The sequence below is a fragment of the Manduca sexta genome, chromosome 25 (assembly GCF_014839805.1).
Source record: "Manduca sexta isolate Smith_Timp_Sample1 chromosome 25, JHU_Msex_v1.0, whole genome shotgun sequence".
NCBI classification, from domain to species: domain Eukaryota; kingdom Metazoa; phylum Arthropoda; class Insecta; order Lepidoptera; family Sphingidae; genus Manduca; species Manduca sexta.
In genome coordinates, this window is record NC_051139.1 from 16,005,979 (window position 1) to 16,025,297 (window position 19,319).

The 19,319-nt window shown below is 33.4% G+C and overlaps 1 protein-coding gene across 2 annotated transcripts in view; it reads right to left on the bottom strand.

Annotated features, from left to right (window-relative positions):
* Nucleotides 1–12,907, bottom strand: part of LOC115448528 (17-beta-hydroxysteroid dehydrogenase 13) — a 35,332-nt gene extending 22,425 nt beyond the window's left edge. Inside the window, exons 1-2 of one of the 2 annotated variants that reach the window (XM_030175983.2) lie at nt 12,801–12,907; nt 3,880–3,948 (exon numbers count right to left, since the gene is read on the bottom strand). In XM_030175983.2, the coding sequence (XP_030031843.1) occupies nt 3,880–3,944 (65 nt within the window). In that variant the 5' untranslated portion in view covers nt 3,945–3,948; nt 12,801–12,907. Of the gene's footprint in view, nt 1–3,879; nt 3,949–10,133; nt 10,379–12,800 lie in introns of those variants that run through there. The other variant, XM_030175991.2, reaches the window with a different exon arrangement.
* Between the last annotated feature and the right edge of the window lie 6,412 nt (nt 12,908–19,319).

Consider the following 19,319-nt stretch of genomic DNA (forward strand, 5'->3'; position numbering starts at 1 on the left):
TGACCTTAAGCTATAACCTTAATGTTGGATGTCTCGACCTTGACATTTATCATTTACTTCAGCAATAAATAGAAAAAAGAATGTTATAAAAAAAAATTACTGAGCATCACAAGAAACAACAGTAAAAACACTTAGTATCGAAATATGTAATTATATATTTTGTTAGCAATAATCTAGTAAAAAATAAATTGCCAGAAGAACAGAACTAAAAGTAGTGTGTAATTGTTAGGTATGTGGTCGCGAAAACCGCGTGGCGAAGTCTCTTATAATAGTATAATAGTATAATAGTCTCTTTAAAGTATTAAAATAAACAGTTTTACACAATAATTACCAACTTCCTGATTTATTAATAGTGTAATTAAAGAGATGCTAATTTTAAAACACTATAAATATCTCTAAAATTTGTAACGATGTTTTTGTAACCTTCATAACCGGTATAAAAATACTCACTCTAAAAATATAAGATTCTTCTTCCTACCACTTTTGGTTACTATTGAGACGTCGAACCACATTGTCACAGGACTTCACTTGCAAATTATACCAGACTGGTATAAAATGAACTGTTGATCACCGGCCGCCGTTCGGCTTTCACTAACGCGCCGATGGAGCTGCATTGCATAATTGGCGGAAACGTTTCGAAAAACTGGCGTAATAAAGACGCATATCCTGCGAAGCATCCTGGGTTAGTCGACCGTGGAGTGTATATGGAGTGTGTGTTTGTGTGTCCAGGTATTTTTGAATCAGCCAATGTCTAGCAAATGTGATATTAAGGGTATAAAATATACACATTCCTAATTATGGATACGCTAACGTTAAATTGTGCACTCCAACTACAATTGTGCACTTTAATATTATAATGCACAATTGTACACATGATAGAAATAGTGAAGTGAGTAGGGAGGTGTGTGTCTTCTTTTGACTCTTTCACATGTACATTGAATAAACTAAATTTAAATAGATAACTATATGAATAAAAATACTAAATTATGTTCGTGATTTACGTAGATTTGAAAATAATGAGAATTAAGATCCAAATTGATTATAATTTAGCCCTTTTTTGATATACCAAACATGTTTGCGACATAGTGAGTACTAAAAATTAGACCAGCATTTTTAAATGATTATTTTAATAAAAAAATATTTTATTTCTGTCAGTATACAAGAATATTATTCAACACACGCTCATCCCTAAAGGAGTAGGCAGAGGTGCAAACAGATCACCTATTTTTGCCATGTGCGTTCCGTCTCAAAGTGGGACAGGATGCGAACCTATGGCATATTGGGCACAAATTCCATACTCTGGGCTGATACTGAACCGAAAAACCAAATTTAATTTTGCCCGCCCTGGGATTCGAACCCGGGAACTTTAAGAACGGCATCGTACCGCGCAAGCAATACAACTACACCGAAACCATCATTAGTGGTAAAAAACAAAATGATTTTAAACAACTCGAATCAATTTACGAGTTGCGATATCTCATTTCTTAATTTCTTTGTTAACGACCGCTCGGTTTGCTATTGACGCCATCTTAGAGATGATTTATTAACACGTTATTTCAATAAATGTCAATTGTATGGCGTAATATTTTGACTGTCATGAAATATCTGTCTTGGTATGAAGCTATTGGATTCACTTGTTTTGCGCTGCTTAATTTATTTTAGCAAATCATTCTGAATACGGTAAGTATAATAATAAATGGGCATGATTAAAGTTTATTTTTTAAATAATTCTAGGTATTTTTCTACAGATTTCTTGTTTAATATTTGTTAACGATCACATCATGGATTGTAAAATAATTGTGATGGAAACTGCCCAACTCATTTGCCTACCTGCATGTATATTATTAAAAACCACGCGAACGAAACCGCGGTTAGTTAATAGCTCACTTAATTTAATAATAATTACTGCACAAATGAGTACACTTTGCTAGCACTGTACAGTTAAGACGTCCGTATTGTAGAATAAAATAAAACTAAGTTATTGAAGTCTGTGACACAAATTTGTTTATGTAGAAATATTTTTGAGACGTTATGCAAGTATCGGATAATTTAAAACTTTTCTCCAAACAAATGTTCTTAAACATTCGGTACAAACATTTACAAGGCAGGCGTTATGCCGGAAATATGCAAACAATCACGAATAGTTTCTTTAAAAAAATTAAGGAATTTAAAAAAAATACTGTCAAAATATTCTTTAAAACGTTGCCTGTTTAATAGTGTAGGTTGCAAATTAAAATAATATGTTTACTTTTTGGAGGAGATGCACGGAATCAACAATATTATTGGCATTTTATAATATTAATCAAACAATAACCACGTTATAAAAATAAAAGTAAAGATAAAATACAGAAATATTATGCTTTTTCTATTTATATTATAAATGTTCAAATATAGTTTCTAAAACAAGGTTAGCGTACCATTTTTCCCTCAACAGGGTCTTAATAAAAAGTAGCCTGAACCCCAATCCCAGCCAACAAATATAGGTAATATTTGCAAAACAATTATCTTTGGTTTAAGTATGATAGTAATAACCTTATAACGAGTGTTCTGCCTGTACGCACGGTGTGACGTAATTAGACAATTTTATGCATGAACAAAAACATTATATCGGAATGGAATGTTCTTAATTGAACCGGCTTCCTATTTAAAATTATAACATTTGGCCGTGAAGTTTTAAAATTAACAGAAATAGCTGGAAGGGGTGAACGCTGAAGATCAACAAGCAAACCAGTAAACAGTAGATTTTGACGCAAATATTCATGAATTTAGTATGAGCAACACGCTCATTGGTTATGTCGTTCAGACCGAAACTAAGCATCACAAGGACATTACAGATTAGCAGAAGAAATAGACATTGCGATACCTGCTCAGAAAGTACCAGGGCGAGAAACAAAGACTATCCCAGATGTCGCTACTGTTTTAGAGACGACGAATTTGCTCGTCTCGTCTATGTAATCTATCACACAACATCGATAATCTTACATCCCCTCATTCAGTGACCATGAAAAAGCAACATAAAACATGCTCCACTCGACGCACGCTACACGTATAAGGTCAATGGTCCGCGCGTGATTCCGCTGGCGTGTTGTAACCGCGCATGCGTGAACAGTTAAATGGGAATATGCATGGTAATCTTGAAGGATATCCTTCCCGCGGGTAGAGGGTGTAAGGTCTTGTTTGTTTTTTTATGACGAGACGAGTATGCCGCTCGTCTGAGGGTGCGCAATCACCCATTACCAGTAGCAACACTACAGATTTTGAATTATAAAATGCTGTAGTACTCTATTGCTCTCGTCACTCTGAGGCATAAGATGTTCAGTCTCATAATGCCCAGTAGTTACGCTAACTCCAATGTTCTTTAAAGCGGAACACTATAATGCATGCACACTACTACTTGGCGATACAAATTGATATTGCAATGGTACCTACCCCAACGCCCCGTCGCATACGAGGGACCTACCACCAATATAGTGCTTGACCAGCATTGCTCATTAAAATTATGGAGAATCTGGGGTGTTGCAGATTCGGGTCAAATGTACCACAAAAGTAAAAAATAGATTTTAGTCCATTTCCGCAAATTCCCAAGAATGCTGCCACATATCAAAATAAAGTAATTTCTAAAAAATCTATCTATCTATACATATTATAAAACAAAGTCCCCAAACGCTGCCTGTATTCGATCGATTTTCTCAAAATCTACTGAACGGATTTTTGTACGGTTTTTACTAAAAGATAGTGCATTTTTTTAGGAAGTTTCATGTGCTACTTTTTGTTCTAGAATTCCCGCGGGGTCAGGATTTACGCGGGAAAAATTTTGTGACACACTGATTTACGACGAAGCCGCAAGCACAGCTAGTATAAAATAAATTCTAAACTTACCAAGGTGCGTTTGAGATCAGTGTCTGTGCGGCTCCATTCTTGTTACTTGTTTCTTGTGTCGCCATGATTCTGAAAAAAAAAACATCACAACATTATCACAATAGAGTAACTCGTTTTTGTATGCTGGGAATAAAAAAGGACTAATCCAACATAAATCCATCCATTCAGAATAATAATAACAGCCCTGTATTATATACTGCCCCACTGTTGGGCACGGGCTTCCTGTACTACCACTGAGAGGATCTACTAATACTACTTTCCATTCAGAATAATGGGAAAAAAAACCAACTCCCTCTTTCGTGTTTACAGAGTAGTTTTCCGAGAGAATCGGCAAGATACAGCTTGGCTTTATAATAAGCTTGTTGATGATCCTGGCTTACAAGAGAATGACGAATTTAAGAATGGAGATTTCTCTGAATCTAAAAATAACCATTATAGCCAGACAAGGATAATAAAAAATACCGTCATGTTGCAAAATATAGATCTCTTTCTTTGTACGGCCAATTTAAAAGGAAAAAGGTACATGTGGCACTCATAAAGCAGGTTTTGATTTTCCTGCTAAGGTAATAACATGCCGTGCAAAGTATATTCCTATTTAATCTTAGGTATCATTGTTATTAATTCCTTCACGATTTGAAAGTCAAAGCGACACAACTAATCGTTCGGAACATTTTCACTCTATACCTCAGTTTGATGTACAACAAAGACACATATAAACTGCCTTCAAGCCGATAATCCCGCAATGAGTAACCTCATGCAACCAAAACGAGTAATTAAGTAGGTACTAATAAACTTTTTTATATACCTAAAACTTCGTATCAGTAAAAAATTCTCACACTATAATGATAAAACAAAAACATATCTTAATGTAATTTAATTTATAATTATATTAATTTAATAGAAATCTAAATAGATTGTCATAACGTGCCAATTGTCGTGATTATAATCTTTGAAGTATTGGATCTATTATGAAATATATTCGCAAAACAATAACACTGTTTTACGCTACCGGTATTTTTTTCTAAAAGCGTAACGCAACCGGAGCTGTGGCAAATGTCAAATTTAAAAATGATCCAAAATGTAGATCCACATTTAGATTTACCTTGAAAGCGACCGTAAATGAACAAAAGCAGTGAACTGAATTAATTATATATTATTTATTCTATCTGATCCAGTATAACGCACTTTACATTTCCTCTTCCTAGTAATTTGTGTTTTCATGTTTAAAATATTATATTTTTCGTTGCTTTATGTTTATTTGACGTGAAATTATGACAATAAGAGCCATTATTGCATTAAAGCGGGTTTGTGTTGAATATAGATTCTAAATTATCATACCAATCTTGTGACAGCAGAATATTATATCGTAAGGTGACGGAAGAAGATCCGGTTTCTAACAAGGCCCACTATCCATGTTTATGTTTTTTTTGTATTATAATTCAAAAACATACTACGCCTTTTTATTGGTTCATTTATTATTTAATTTTATAATATGTAGTGAATCAAGGGTTTTTGTTTATATTTTTTCATGAAACGATTTTATGAATATTTTCAAATTAGGTTGGCACACAAGAATTCCGCTACTTTAATAGCTTAACCTTCAAAATATTTTTATTAAATATTACCGAGACCATTCAGAAATGAGAATTAATAAGCACTTGAAATTGCAATACGCTTTTAGTACAGCTGTAAATAGTTTTCATTAGTTTAGCGCAGTTCGACGACAAAAACGATAAATATACATTTTTAAACACTTTTAACAATTTCAAATAATATCAAACGTAAAAAAGTACAACTAAACTGTAAAAAAGTAACCTGATAGAAAAAATATTCCCTTATTATTTTTATTAGCAGTTTAATTCGATGTATCTCACTTGTTCTCAAGGTCACCATTAAATTTCAAAGTGATGTGAATATTTAGAATGACGAATCATATTCCTTTCAAACCAATATTTCAAACGTTTTTAGTATTTACCGTGAGTCTATAGCAACTGTAACGATGTGGCATTTTACATACCAGTGCGAATTCGTGTATAATTTTGCATACTTTATGGATTTACAATGTTTAATAACGCTATAACATGAGTTGTCGTAAAAGACGACGTCTCGGCCAAATTGTAGTCTTTTATTTATATCCTTAATAGTCAAACGAGCAAGCAGTCCGCCTGATGGTAACCAGCATCCGCTGCCCATGGCTTTTGCAATACCAGAGTCGTTAACTTCAAATAATACATGTTCATTAATTATTATTCTGGCCAAATAACAATACAGGGTTTTGATATTGAGTTACTGAATTAAACCACATATCATCTCCTTGGAAATGACACTTAACAATAAGTTACTCGTACCGTAGATGTGAAATAAAAAAGTGTAAATTTCGAACAATATAATTAATAAAAAGTAATTTTCATTTTACAGGTTCTAATAACATTCCTACTGCTCTAAGAGTATTATTCGCAGCTGCAACATTACACTTTCAGACAGAAATACACTCACACACACCCCATATTGGCACTAAATACAAAATGATAGAAAAAAATCGAAAAAGTAAAACCGTCATTTTTTAATAAATTATTCGTTATTTACAGATAATTGTTCACAATGCTAGCAGAGGTATGAATGTGTTATTTATTAATGCAATGTCAAAATGACCTTGTATAAAGTCTGTTGTGATCGAAATTATATTTGAAGTTTGTTGTTATTCTTAGCTCTGCCCTCATTCCCAAAATCCATGCGTGATGCGGTCGAAGCCGAAGATAAGTTTGAGTGTGTAATTTGTAGCTTATCGATAGAACTACCTACAGGTTAAACCAAAAACGTACAAATAAACCATGCTAATTATTTCGTCAATATTTATAAGTCCTATTTGACGTGAGGTTACAGTTCAAGTTGTAGTACGTTGCAGATTAGTGTGAACTCGACTTTATATTTATTAATCTTCTCCTACATGTACTTGTTATGTGATTATTTTAAATAGATTTAATAGTATTCTCATTTCATATTATAATAAAATTTTAATTACAGACAGACGCATTTTGGAAGATAAAATTGATAATATTGTCTCTTCTTTATCCTGACGTTACAAAATTACATTCTAATTCAAGTATAGTTGACGACTAATAAATATGATTTTTTTTTTTTGGGAATTGAGCAATGTTCATCTCCTATATTGCGCTATCTCAATCATCACGAGTTAGATATCGGCAATTTATCATCAGCCTAACTCTTCGGGGACTTAGCATCTGTTTAAATTGGGTAAATATTGTATTAATAATGAACTTAGATTAAAACCAGGATATGCCAAGTTAGAACCCTTTTGTGAAAACTAATTTAAAGTTTTTTCTCTTATTACTGTATACAGACACTTTATCACATTTTTTTTTCTTTTCCCTTTCAAAACATCATAGCTGATAATACCACCCATTACGTGATGTTTAAACGTTTTCATAACGCGTTATCACTGGTTATCTATCATCTGCAAAAAGCATACGTGACGATCTCTTGCATTCAATTCTCAGTAATTAATATTCTCTCATATAAGTGGCATAGATAGACTATCTCGCCATCAACCGATCATTGCAAGTAGCATTTTGTGACAGCGTTGAATTTCTGCGAGTGTTTGCAAATCAAATAACCTGAACGGATGAAGTAATTGTCCCCTCTTTCTCCTTTAGATGTAATTATGACACTATTTATTTATTTTACTCTTTATTGTACAAAACACACAAAAACAACAAAAAAAACGATGCAAAGAAGAAAAGAGAGACAAAAAGCACATGTACAAATGGCGGTCTTATCGCTCTAGGCAATGTCTTCCAGACAACCACTACACACAGACACTAATTGCTATTCTAAAAACTACACTACTTTATTATGGCGTAGCTACGAATTTTCTCTAAGGGAGGCAGCTGGCAGGAGCCAAACACTTATCTACGTTCAATTAACTAACTACGGTCAATGGAGTTGTATTTATTCGAAGTTATATTTTATTTTGAATGTGTTATCTTAATCTGGAATTAATTTAGGAATAATGATAAAAATACTGCTGTATACCGGACATCCTGCAGCGAACTAGTTAATTATTCAAATATGGCAATACACAAATAACAAGTAAATGAATTGCAAATCAAGTCAAGCAATAACTAATGTAAATTATTAAAAGTAATCTTTAGTGTATTTTATAACACAGGATAATGTGGAAAACTCTAGATTTTTCCATAACACAGCAAACGGCACTCGTAATGACCTTATTTCTATCTAATGCCTTAACATCTCACCATCAAGGCCGCGAAATACGCGTAGACTCACTTCGAAGTGAATACAAATTGCTTGATTGTGGCGATATTTCGCAAACACCAATTGTCTATGAAAAATTTTCGCGCCGTATCATTTTGAGAATGTCGTTCATATAATACAAACAAATTTATAACATTGTTAATATTTTGAACATAAATTTAACAACGTCATAACCCATTGAAGTTAGCATTACTAGTTACGATTAGATTTCACCTGTGACATCTCGTTAATACTTAATATTAATTCTAGAATACAAGTTTTTAGGTTATAATTATGTTAAGAAACTATAAGCAATTTTGTATGCAATACGTATCCGATTATAACCAGTTTTGTGTGTAATAAATAAAATAATTTATGTTGATAAGTTGGCATCAAAGTTTTGGCAGTACCCATAGAAATATTAGCATACAATTATAAACAATGCATCATGTTTTTAAAGAATTCAAATCGAAACAATGTTATTTGTTTTTTTTAGAAACGATGTAGTGTTTGCATATGTGACCTCTATGACTTATCGGGCGAATGACCTGTTCAGAAACAATCAATTGAATTTCAAACTTGTGACTATCGATTTGTAATCTATTTTGGTCTAATGGTAGTGGAGTACGATATACGTGTAAATTATCTTTTCTTATAATGATGAATGGTTGGTGATCATAGTCAACTAAAATATTTAAGATTCCCATACTGGTCTTTACAGTAAATGTTTTATGAGGAATATTCTTATACTAATACAGTAAGGTAGTAACTAGTATAAAGAAATATTTAATCATAACGCTATACAATTTATTTGTCAAATATCACAAGGTAACTTATATGTAAAAAAAATATGGATGACCAACACCTTAGTTCCCCCCGTGACCACGAAGGCTGCAGTGTTCGAAACATCGGGAAAAAATTAAAACATAAGAACCGCGATAAAATCCGAAATAGTCTTATTTTAATGTCTAACATTCGCGTAAATATAAGAAATCATTATAAAAAAAATATAATTTATACATAAACAAAAATTCTGGCTGCACATTTATAATGTCTTCTACATACCTCTTCTGTTCTTTTGGTAATTAAAACTATTAATGTATACTTGCCACGCACGCAATATCATATAGTTGACCTAGGTTTTTAGTTTTCAAAACAGGTAATTCAAAACTCGTATCAACATCCAGTAAGTTTTGAAAACAACTTTCTAATTAAGTATTGTATCGTTAGATCGTAATTAAATCCAAACAGTTATCAAATTCGCTTAACCACAAAACCATGAGGTGGTAAATGAACCTAAGTATAAACTTACAAAAGCATAAGTAAAATTTATGAAATAAGGATATCAACTTCTATATTTAAAAAAGAAATAATAAGTTACATACCATATGTGGTGATAAAATAAAAATAAAATTCAAACTCGATTGTAAGAATGAAACATTTTTTATGGCTTGTATAAGTCGTTAAAATAAATTCTTTTTTTAAATTAATATGTATAAATACTTTTATCATAACACATTATTGCATGAATTTATTGGTACGTTTACGCCAAAAATAAATATGAACACATGCTATTATATAGGTGGATTACTTGATTCTCTACATTGGTAAAATATCAGAGATAATTTTATAAAATTATTTAATTATTGTACATACTATGATAGTATAATTTGGTTTCCATTAGTGGATAAACGTTTAAATATTATTTACTTAGCAGTAGTTCCTACTTTACTTTAATTTTAAATATTAATGAACAACGATAATAAAATAAAAAAAGCATAAAATATTATAGGCCGTATACTTACTTACTCTAACTATTAGATTATATCAAAATTATTTATAAAGTTGTTTTTAATATCGAAGAATTCCGAAATTCCTATCCTAAGGTAAGACAAAAAAGATTGGCAACCGTATAAGCTCAAGAGAAGCAACAGTTCGATGTCACACTGATATCAAAATAATTTCGAAAAAGTACTTACAAAACAATTTCACAACAAAGATAGCCACGACGCGACCGCACTCCTGTCAACTTTGTTTACGAATGAAAAAACACTACAGTCTACAATGTACCGACTGCCAGGCGAATAGTGCCCTACAAGCGCGGAAGTCAAGATTTGCGAGAATTGTGTGGGCAAGTTAATGCACTTGACATATGATATATTTTACCTGTTTTTAAAAATGGAATTTGAATGACTGGCAGCTTTTGTACGTTTTTTTTAAGTAATCTTGTTTTTAATGACTATGGTCGTTAGTTTTTTCTGATCGACGTAATGGATAGGTTGAATTTTGTTTGATTAAAATACATTTTTATGTACATATAAATAAAATATATTTCTTAAAGCCTCAAATGTCAGGAGCTGGCGATTTAATAAAAAATCGATACAAGGTAAACTATTTGTATAATATTTATACTTATTGACATTTCTTTCCAAATATTTGAACAACAAATTGATTCTATATTACATTTTTTTCTTGACTGTAGGAAGACATAATTTCTTCAATTTTTTTTTAGTTTTATGCCATAAATACGGATGATAAATATACCTTCTTGATTTCTGTTGTTTATCACACTCTTTTCGACCCCACTTCACTGACCACCAGGTGCAGGTCACATAGCCGTGTAGATATAAGAACAATTATCGTCATGTCGTGTCGTATTACACACACACAACATCACGCCTTTTATCCCCGAAGGGGTATGCAGAGGCGCAACCATGGCACCCACTTTTCGCCAAGTGTGTTCCGTCCCATGATGTGATAGGGGGCGAGCCTATCGTCATATCGGGCACAAATTCCAGACTCCGGGCTGATACTGAGCAGAAAAACCCAAATATCACTTTTCCCGACCCGGGATTCGAACCCAGGACCTCAGAGCGCTGCCGTACCGCGCATGCAGTACAACTACGCCACCGAGGCAGTCGTGTCGTATTAGATATAATTGAAAATTTGAAACGCATGTACACATCACCGATTTATCCCCAAAGAGATAGAGGGGTAACCTTATTCTCTATCCCGCACGTTATTTTAACAGTGCGTAACAAGCACGTAACACAACGCATCATGTTTAAGACTATAGAAATTTGGCTTACAGAATACCATTCCACGCACATTTCTCGAAGATAACATGACACGGCCGCGTTACGCGTTTACATTATCATACAGAATAAGGGCCCAGGGCAATTTTTCGCCATATCTGTTCCGCCCCATGATGTGATAGAGGGCACACATTCTTGACTTCAGGCTGATACTGAGACGAAAAATCTAATATCACTACTCAACCCGGGATTCAAACCGGGACCTTAGAGCCGTGTCGTGCGTGTCGCCACCGAGGCAGTTAAGAGGCAATTAAAAACAATTACGATCGTTATAGTCATTGTAATTACAAAGGATTATGAGCCTTAACGTCTTACGTTTTAGGATGACGAGGCCGGGCCGGCAAAGCTTTGTTTTGTATGTAATATAGCGCTGGTTTATTTTGGTATAGGTAGTCACGTAGCTTACAGTCAGGCTGATTGCTCACCTCGTCTTGCAATTGTATAAAAATATATAGGTACAGTCAGCCACAAAAGTAGCTGACCAAATTCAAAACTTCAAATCGCCTTTACTCGATTGAAACATTTTTCCACTTTGAAGTAAATGAAATCCCTTTTATTTTATTTTTGTGTATAAAAATACGTGTTAAAAACACAAACGAGTATTAGCGATTGGAAGTTTAGAATTTCTTCACTTATTTGTATGGGTGACTGTATATATTAAAATCACCGTGTTCAGACCTCATCTAATAAGAACGGTAATGCATCCACAATTCAAGTAGTGGGCCATTGCCATCACTACCATTGTACTTTAGATGTATTTTATATCATTTTAAAAATTGTTTAATAAATCCACAAGAATATCAAAGTACCATATTGTGTCACAAGGTAAGGATTTCATTATTACTTTAAATGCAACTATGGGTTGAACTATATTCCTAATTGCGTTTAAAATTTACGAAATATAAAATATTAAGGCCCTTCTCCGAACAAACGACCATGAGCAATTGTTACATACATTTTCGGCTCACGATTTACAGGCGGAAATATGCAAAGATATATTATGAATAATTATGTCACAAAAAAAATGTTTAGGTCCTTTTGAAATATTTGAGGTATCTTTCTTATTAAATTATCTATCTAATAGTGTGAGTTACAAATTAAAAGTATGTGTACTTTAGGAGGTTGCACTATCTACAATTTTAGTAACATTTTCATTATAAGGTTAATGAAGCAATATTCTTTTTAAGAAATTTGAAATTCCCAAAGTAAAAATAACTTATTGTAGAGATATGGTGCTTTTTCTATATTTATGATAAATTTCGTACAGATAGTTTCAAAAAATACGTTAAGCGCGCCGTTTTTATGAAGCCACCGTCTTAATAAATAATTTCAACATTTTACATATTCCACCGGAACCATATTGTAATATTAACAAATTCTACCGTTTATGATAACAGTATAATCGCAGAATAACAATTAATTCTGATATTATTAAACTATATAACGATTATTTGAAATGAAACTTTCCACGAACAAAATATATACGAAAACCGCATTAACAACCACTAATATCCATTTCGCAACAAAATTAATTATATTCCCAATACTTACATAAATTAATATACAATTACACAAAACTTGAGTTGACCACAACGAAAGCGTGGCGTGCGCGCGCGTGATTCGACCGGTGCCAACTAACAGCTGTCATTGAGATTCTCTGTGATTGTGCTACTCAATGGATGGTTTGAAATCTGCAATGTTTATCTGTACTAAACTCGCTGTCCGCTGATCTTGTCAATTGTACGCTTTGTCGCCATTTTCAAATGATTCCAATCACTTTTTTTTACTTTAAATGTTGAGACGAGTTGGCGTTCGCCTGATGGTAGCGATACGACAGCGATAAACAGAGGAAACACCATCCAACACCTTGAATTACAAATTATTGTTTGTATTCCACTGCGCTCGCTATCCTGAGAGATGAGATGTTAAGTCTTATTATGTCCAGTAGTTATACTGGCTACAATGTCATTCAAACCGGAACACAATAGTGACTACACTCTAATGCTTGTCGGCAGAAGTAGACATTGAAATGGTACCTACCTAGGCGGGCTCTCACATATGAGAGACCTACCACCAGTAAAAAAAAATTTCGATCTACTGCGAAAATGAATCAATCAGAAGGAATTTTGTTTTGAAATAAGTACTTACCAACGAATTATTTTGTTTGTTTCATTCTCGAAATCGGATTCAAGATTGAGATTGGGATCGTTTGTGGAAAACGGCTGTTAAGGACATGGCGTAGACTGTACCTTTTTAAAGGACCCTATCTCTCTCTCTCTCTTTATCGGTCCCTCATATCGGAGGATCGTGGTCATAAACAGGGTTGCGTCTGGAGCGGATGACCTGCCTCCACCAGTTTCTGTCCAGCACGTGTTTTACGGTTGTGTAGAATTTAGAGGACGATGATTCTCTTACTTGGCCGGTCCATCTCGTTAGTCTACGACCGCGCAATCTTCTGCCTTCGATGTTCCCCACCACAATCAGTTTCTCTAAATTTTACCCTATACCTCTTACCAAATTTCGAGTTAATATGACTTAATAATTCAATATCTATCAGAATGATGCAGCTAATTAACATTTTCGAGCAATTTTATACTCGTCTGGACTCTGTAGTCGCTAAGCCCGGAGATTCCAGTATACCGTTTGCAGGCTTCCCCCGGTGTGGGCTGCGGGGTGCTATACACAAAAAAAAATAAATTACTTAAACATTTGTTGTAGAAACGTATATATGTTAATACGATAATATCAACAATGATGGAAGTTTTGGTATTGGAAAGAGCAATGCAATACAGAAATAAAAGTTGGCCCATACAACCTTGATGTCGACAAGGAGGGCAACTTATGAAACGTTTAAAAATGCTACGTACCTCAGACGTGAGAGGGAAATGTTTTCGAAAAAACTATAAATAATTTTTGCGGAAACATTTTTCTTGTAAACCTTTTAACGCTTCGGGTAGATAATAACTCTATTAAATATAAACCCAAGACTATTTGCGTAAGGTATTGTAAGAATTGAACATATTTTTTTTCCAATAAAGTAATTGTGTTAGTGCCTACGTAAATAAATTCCTATTTCCCGAATCGTTTCTCGACCTCTATCGCTCTAAGGTTGTTCTAGCTTAAAATGCCGGAACAACCTTTGATGCTGGTCTTTTCAGAGAGAAATAAGAATTGGAGAAGAGAGTATTGAACCTCTTACTCAGCATGCAAAGCGCAACAACGGGGCCACTTTTTAATTCACTAAGACTGTGGTTCTGCCACGATTGAGCCAGACTAATGCTTCAAAGTCTATAGTATTAGTCCGTCTATAGTATAGGCAAATACTATACTGCCGTGCTAACCGCAAAAGCAGTATGTCAGGGAAACTTTATTTCGAGATAATCGAAGTTTTGTAAATATATTTTTATAGTTTTATATGTAAAACCGAAATAGAGAAACTCTTTAAGGTTTTTTTAACAAGTTCTAAAGAAGATACCGTTATTTATGTAAGTTCATTGGATGGGTATTTCTTTAAGCTATCTGACGACATAAAAATCAAGATATTGATTTTTTTGAGATACCGCTTTTGAGCTTAGCACGGCAGTATAGCATGGTCCAACATTAATATCAATATCTATAAATGTACAAAACAGAAATGTGGGTGAGATAGGGTGTTTGTATCATGTATGCTCAAAACAGGTAACATTCATCAGAGAATAATTTAGATCGTGTGTATAATACACAATGGACGCAGTGCAATGCGTTCAACAAATTGGGTCATCTCACGGCTTATCGCTAAAAGAGAATCAAGCAAGGAGCATAGGGTTGCCACCTTCAAACAACAAAAAAAAAACTATTTCTAATTCATAAAGGTTCTTTTTTAATCTTTATTTAAGGAGCTTGGTCGTTATTTCACGACTATGTCGCTCCGTACGTCCACTTTTACCCGTGCCTACTAAATATTTAGATTTCATAAAGGTTTGTTGTATGTTAAAAAAGAATTTGTTCAAATAATGAGATTATTATTATTTTGAATCCATCCCACAGCATCTTGTATTAAAGATGGCGTTGGATAGAACACCGCCGCGACACGAGTTGACACTAATCTATTTTGGTTTTATGTGTACGAAAATAGGAACTTTATTGCTAGCACGTTACAATTCCTCGGTGCGACTACCTCGGTGGCGTAATTGTATTGTGCGCTAGTCTGAAAATCGCGGCCGACATGACGATACTCTCGCCCTACTGTTTTTTATAAAAGCGTAGACTACATACCTGTAATTCTGTTTTTTTTTAATGAGTGTAAATACTAGTAAAGGTTATACAGACACAGAACAGTGCTTACGCATCTGACAGATTTAAAAAAGTTGAATTTTGCGATGGTGCCAACCCTAGAGCGATGTGAGTGAACTCCGAGCGCACCAGTACACATTGATAACATCTTCACTGAAAACGATTGTTTGTTCATCATGAAACATACCAACATAACAACCTATTATGTATAACGTAATACTATACTGTCATACGTAAACAACCACACAAAAAGCATTTGTCCTCGAAGGCGTAGGCACGGACCAGGGCACCCAATCTTCGCCTTGATGCCATGAAATTTCAGGCTGATACTATCATACATAAGACAAATAAAAAATACATTTAATATATTAACTCTCATAATGCCCAGTAATTACCCTGGCTACAATATCTCTCAAAGCGGAACAAAAATGCATGCTCATGACTATAAATGACTGAGGAAAGGACGAAACTAAACAGCGTCATTTAAATATTATCACGTACCTAAATCTGCAAAGGAAAACAGAATTTAACAAACAATATTATATCTATTATGTTTGAGTACTTAGATCATGTGTTTTACCTGCGACGATGCGCGTTGTATCTGAATGTTCTATTTCTTAATGTATAAATCTGATACTTAATGAAAATACAGTGACGTCAGGCGTTACTCTTAAAATTTCGAATAGCCGAACTATATAATATATTATTTTTTTTCTACAAAATGTATAAGTGGCGAGACGAATCAGACGAAGAATTAATGATTGGGAAGCAGCGCATGCGCAAAATACGGTCAGGTTTATAGTACTATGTAGGCAGTTACGTCAAATCGTTATCCTAAGCTATAAGACTTTTTTATTTAACAAAACAAAAAATCATTCTTTTAATAACTCCTGCACAAAAATCAATGAAAGAAAAAAACAAAATTTGCATGTGACGTGAACTATAAATCATAATAGCGTAATATTGAACAATATATTACGTTATTTTCGTATATAATTTATAATACCCATGTCGAAATAGTAATGGCCGCGAAAGTTTTTGTATCGTATTGGCTGCATTCCGTAGATAGTAAACACTGGCCAACTACGTACTATAAACGTTTTGTCGTTTGATAAATTTTAACATTAGTTATCGATTAAAAAATAATGTCATGTGTCCCATCCCTACACTTTCCTCTCTCTAGTTCCGGTGCTCATGCATGAAACATATCTGTACAGTAAGATAATTTTAATGTATATTAATCACAATAAATGAATGCTAATCAATAAGCCTATAAAATTCAAAAAGAGAACCGTCCTGGCCGAAAAGTGAACTAACTTTCGAATTTTACAAAGCAACCCTTCCCGCCATTTGGTAAATGTTAAATTCATTTGTCATGTCGTATTGCTTTGTTATAAATGATCTTGTGTTGTTTTAAGGGATTTTTGTATAGAAACATACCGAAACTAAACAAAAGAGGTAATTAATGTATAATTTTGTAATATTTTTTTTATTCTTATACGAATGCCGTTTCACACCTGTGATTAGTGAGCAGACTCATCCATATAGATTATAATTTAAATTAAGCATGTTAAGTCTATTTAACTGTTGGTGTGTCATTTAATAAATAAATAAATAAATAAAAATAAATGAAGCACAATAGCGACCTCAAATCCCACGACAGTTCGCTTTCTATATAATTATTTTATAGTAGTGTACAGACTACAGATGCGCAAGGTCCATACAACCCGACTCCTGCAGGCTTCTCTTTATTTAGAACCTAATTATCCTTAGAACTATTTGTAGACATTCATGCTTATTACCTTTATGTTTTGTCAGGTTCCGTTTCGGAAAATTTAACCTATCACAACTAGTAGCGTATTGAGCAGTAAGCCGGCTGTGAAATAAAAAACTGCTTTATGACATAAAATGTATGTGTAAACCATTAATATTTCGCACGGAATATTTTAGGTGTTCAATATAGGGCTATGTTTTTTGCACCTTCTAAATATGTACTCACAACGCAATATATCTTAAAGGCTAACAATATGTATTCACTAAATGTATTTATAATTTAATTTAATAAATAGTTAACATCTAAAAACGCACTAAAACCGTCTAGAAAAAACCTGGCTCATAAATATTGATAGACGTCATTTGCGAGCTATGTAAACAGGTACTGATAACTTGTTTCATAATGTATCCATAGGCAATTAGAATTTGTTAATTATTTTATAATATTTGTATCGTAAATGTAAATCATTATTATAAATAACTTCCAAATATAAGTGTATTATGAATAATGTAAATATAATAAGTATTTACTTTTTAAAATTCTTATATTTATTTACATTAAAAAGACGTATACTCCCATACTGTGTAAAAGTAATAACTAAAGTAAAAAAACATAATATTTGCCATAACACTTCGCTAAAGCAAAAGTCAGAGTTGCTACACATGTTATAACTTCTATATAGGTTATATGACTGTTACCATCGATATATATGTACTACGTACTAGATTTGGCGTTCCAAACATTTACTGTGTTCAACTGAATTGAACTGCAATCCATTCAAGCTGACTTTAGTATGATCAATATTGACAGCTTGTGGTTGTGTACGGAGTGACGCTCATGATATAAAAACTTGAGCCTAAATGTAAACCTGGATGTAATAAAAAATATTAGTCAAATAAGTAAAATTATTTGTTGTTCAAGCGAATAAATAGGTTATAACAGTGCCGTTTTGGTTGCCATTTTAGTTCAGATTTTAAACGAATCGTTTATATCAAAGAGAATTATAATATATATGGAAAGTTTATATGAACGTTCGTGTCTATAGAATATACGTCAATGACTGTTACTGTCAATAAATAAATCCATCAATCGTACAACAAAAAGTTATTCGTGTGCGCTCAGCCTGCGGTCAACGTCGAAATGTACCGGCTTTCTAGTCCAAGGTTGTGGAATATTTTGTACTCTGTTTGCAGTGGACTGACCGCTATTTTGTTATGAAATTACAATCTCAGTAATGTTAATATGTATCTATTAATGGATAATTAGAGGGTGTAATTGTTTTATTAATTTTGGCAATTGTTTTATGGCAAACGAACAAATTGGTCTCATTAAATCAATGGACTGGAATATTCCATCGTCGGATAGTGATGGTATATTTGCGTTGCGAAATTTAGGTCCAGGATTTGTTTTCCAGCTCTAACAAGCAAAAAACTGTATTTAACCCGAAATACATTTCCTTCGGATTGGTTTTGTGTTCGGTGTGATAGAGTCGACTATTAGTCTTACATTATGGGATCAGTACCTTGGTAAATAGGTGCAATAGATGTAACTTTATGTATTAAGGATTAAAACGAAATAAAAATAACCAACCATACTCGAAAATGGACCGAAAATACACAAAACAAGAAAATATTGGACTATTTAAAATCATAACCTAAAATAAGTATGATGATATACTCGTAGTCGCAAGCAGCTGTAAGAACAATTGCAACTAACATTATATTATTAAACAATTCACAAATTATTATTAATAGTTTATATAGAATCGAAAAGATATCACTAAATAGTTCAAGCCAATCATTGTTATCGCAGTGTGTAGGCGCCACTTTCGCAGTGGGCTGCACCGCCGATGATCTGCGTTGCCAAACCCGTTAGTTACACCACTATGGAGTAACAGTGATCTTGCATCGCAGTTGTTGAGCATTTTGGGTAATTAATTAAAGTACTCGTGACTTCAACATGGTTTCAATACTGGAGGCAGAATGGAGAATGGCATAAAAGTATTTCACATGACCACGAAGGTT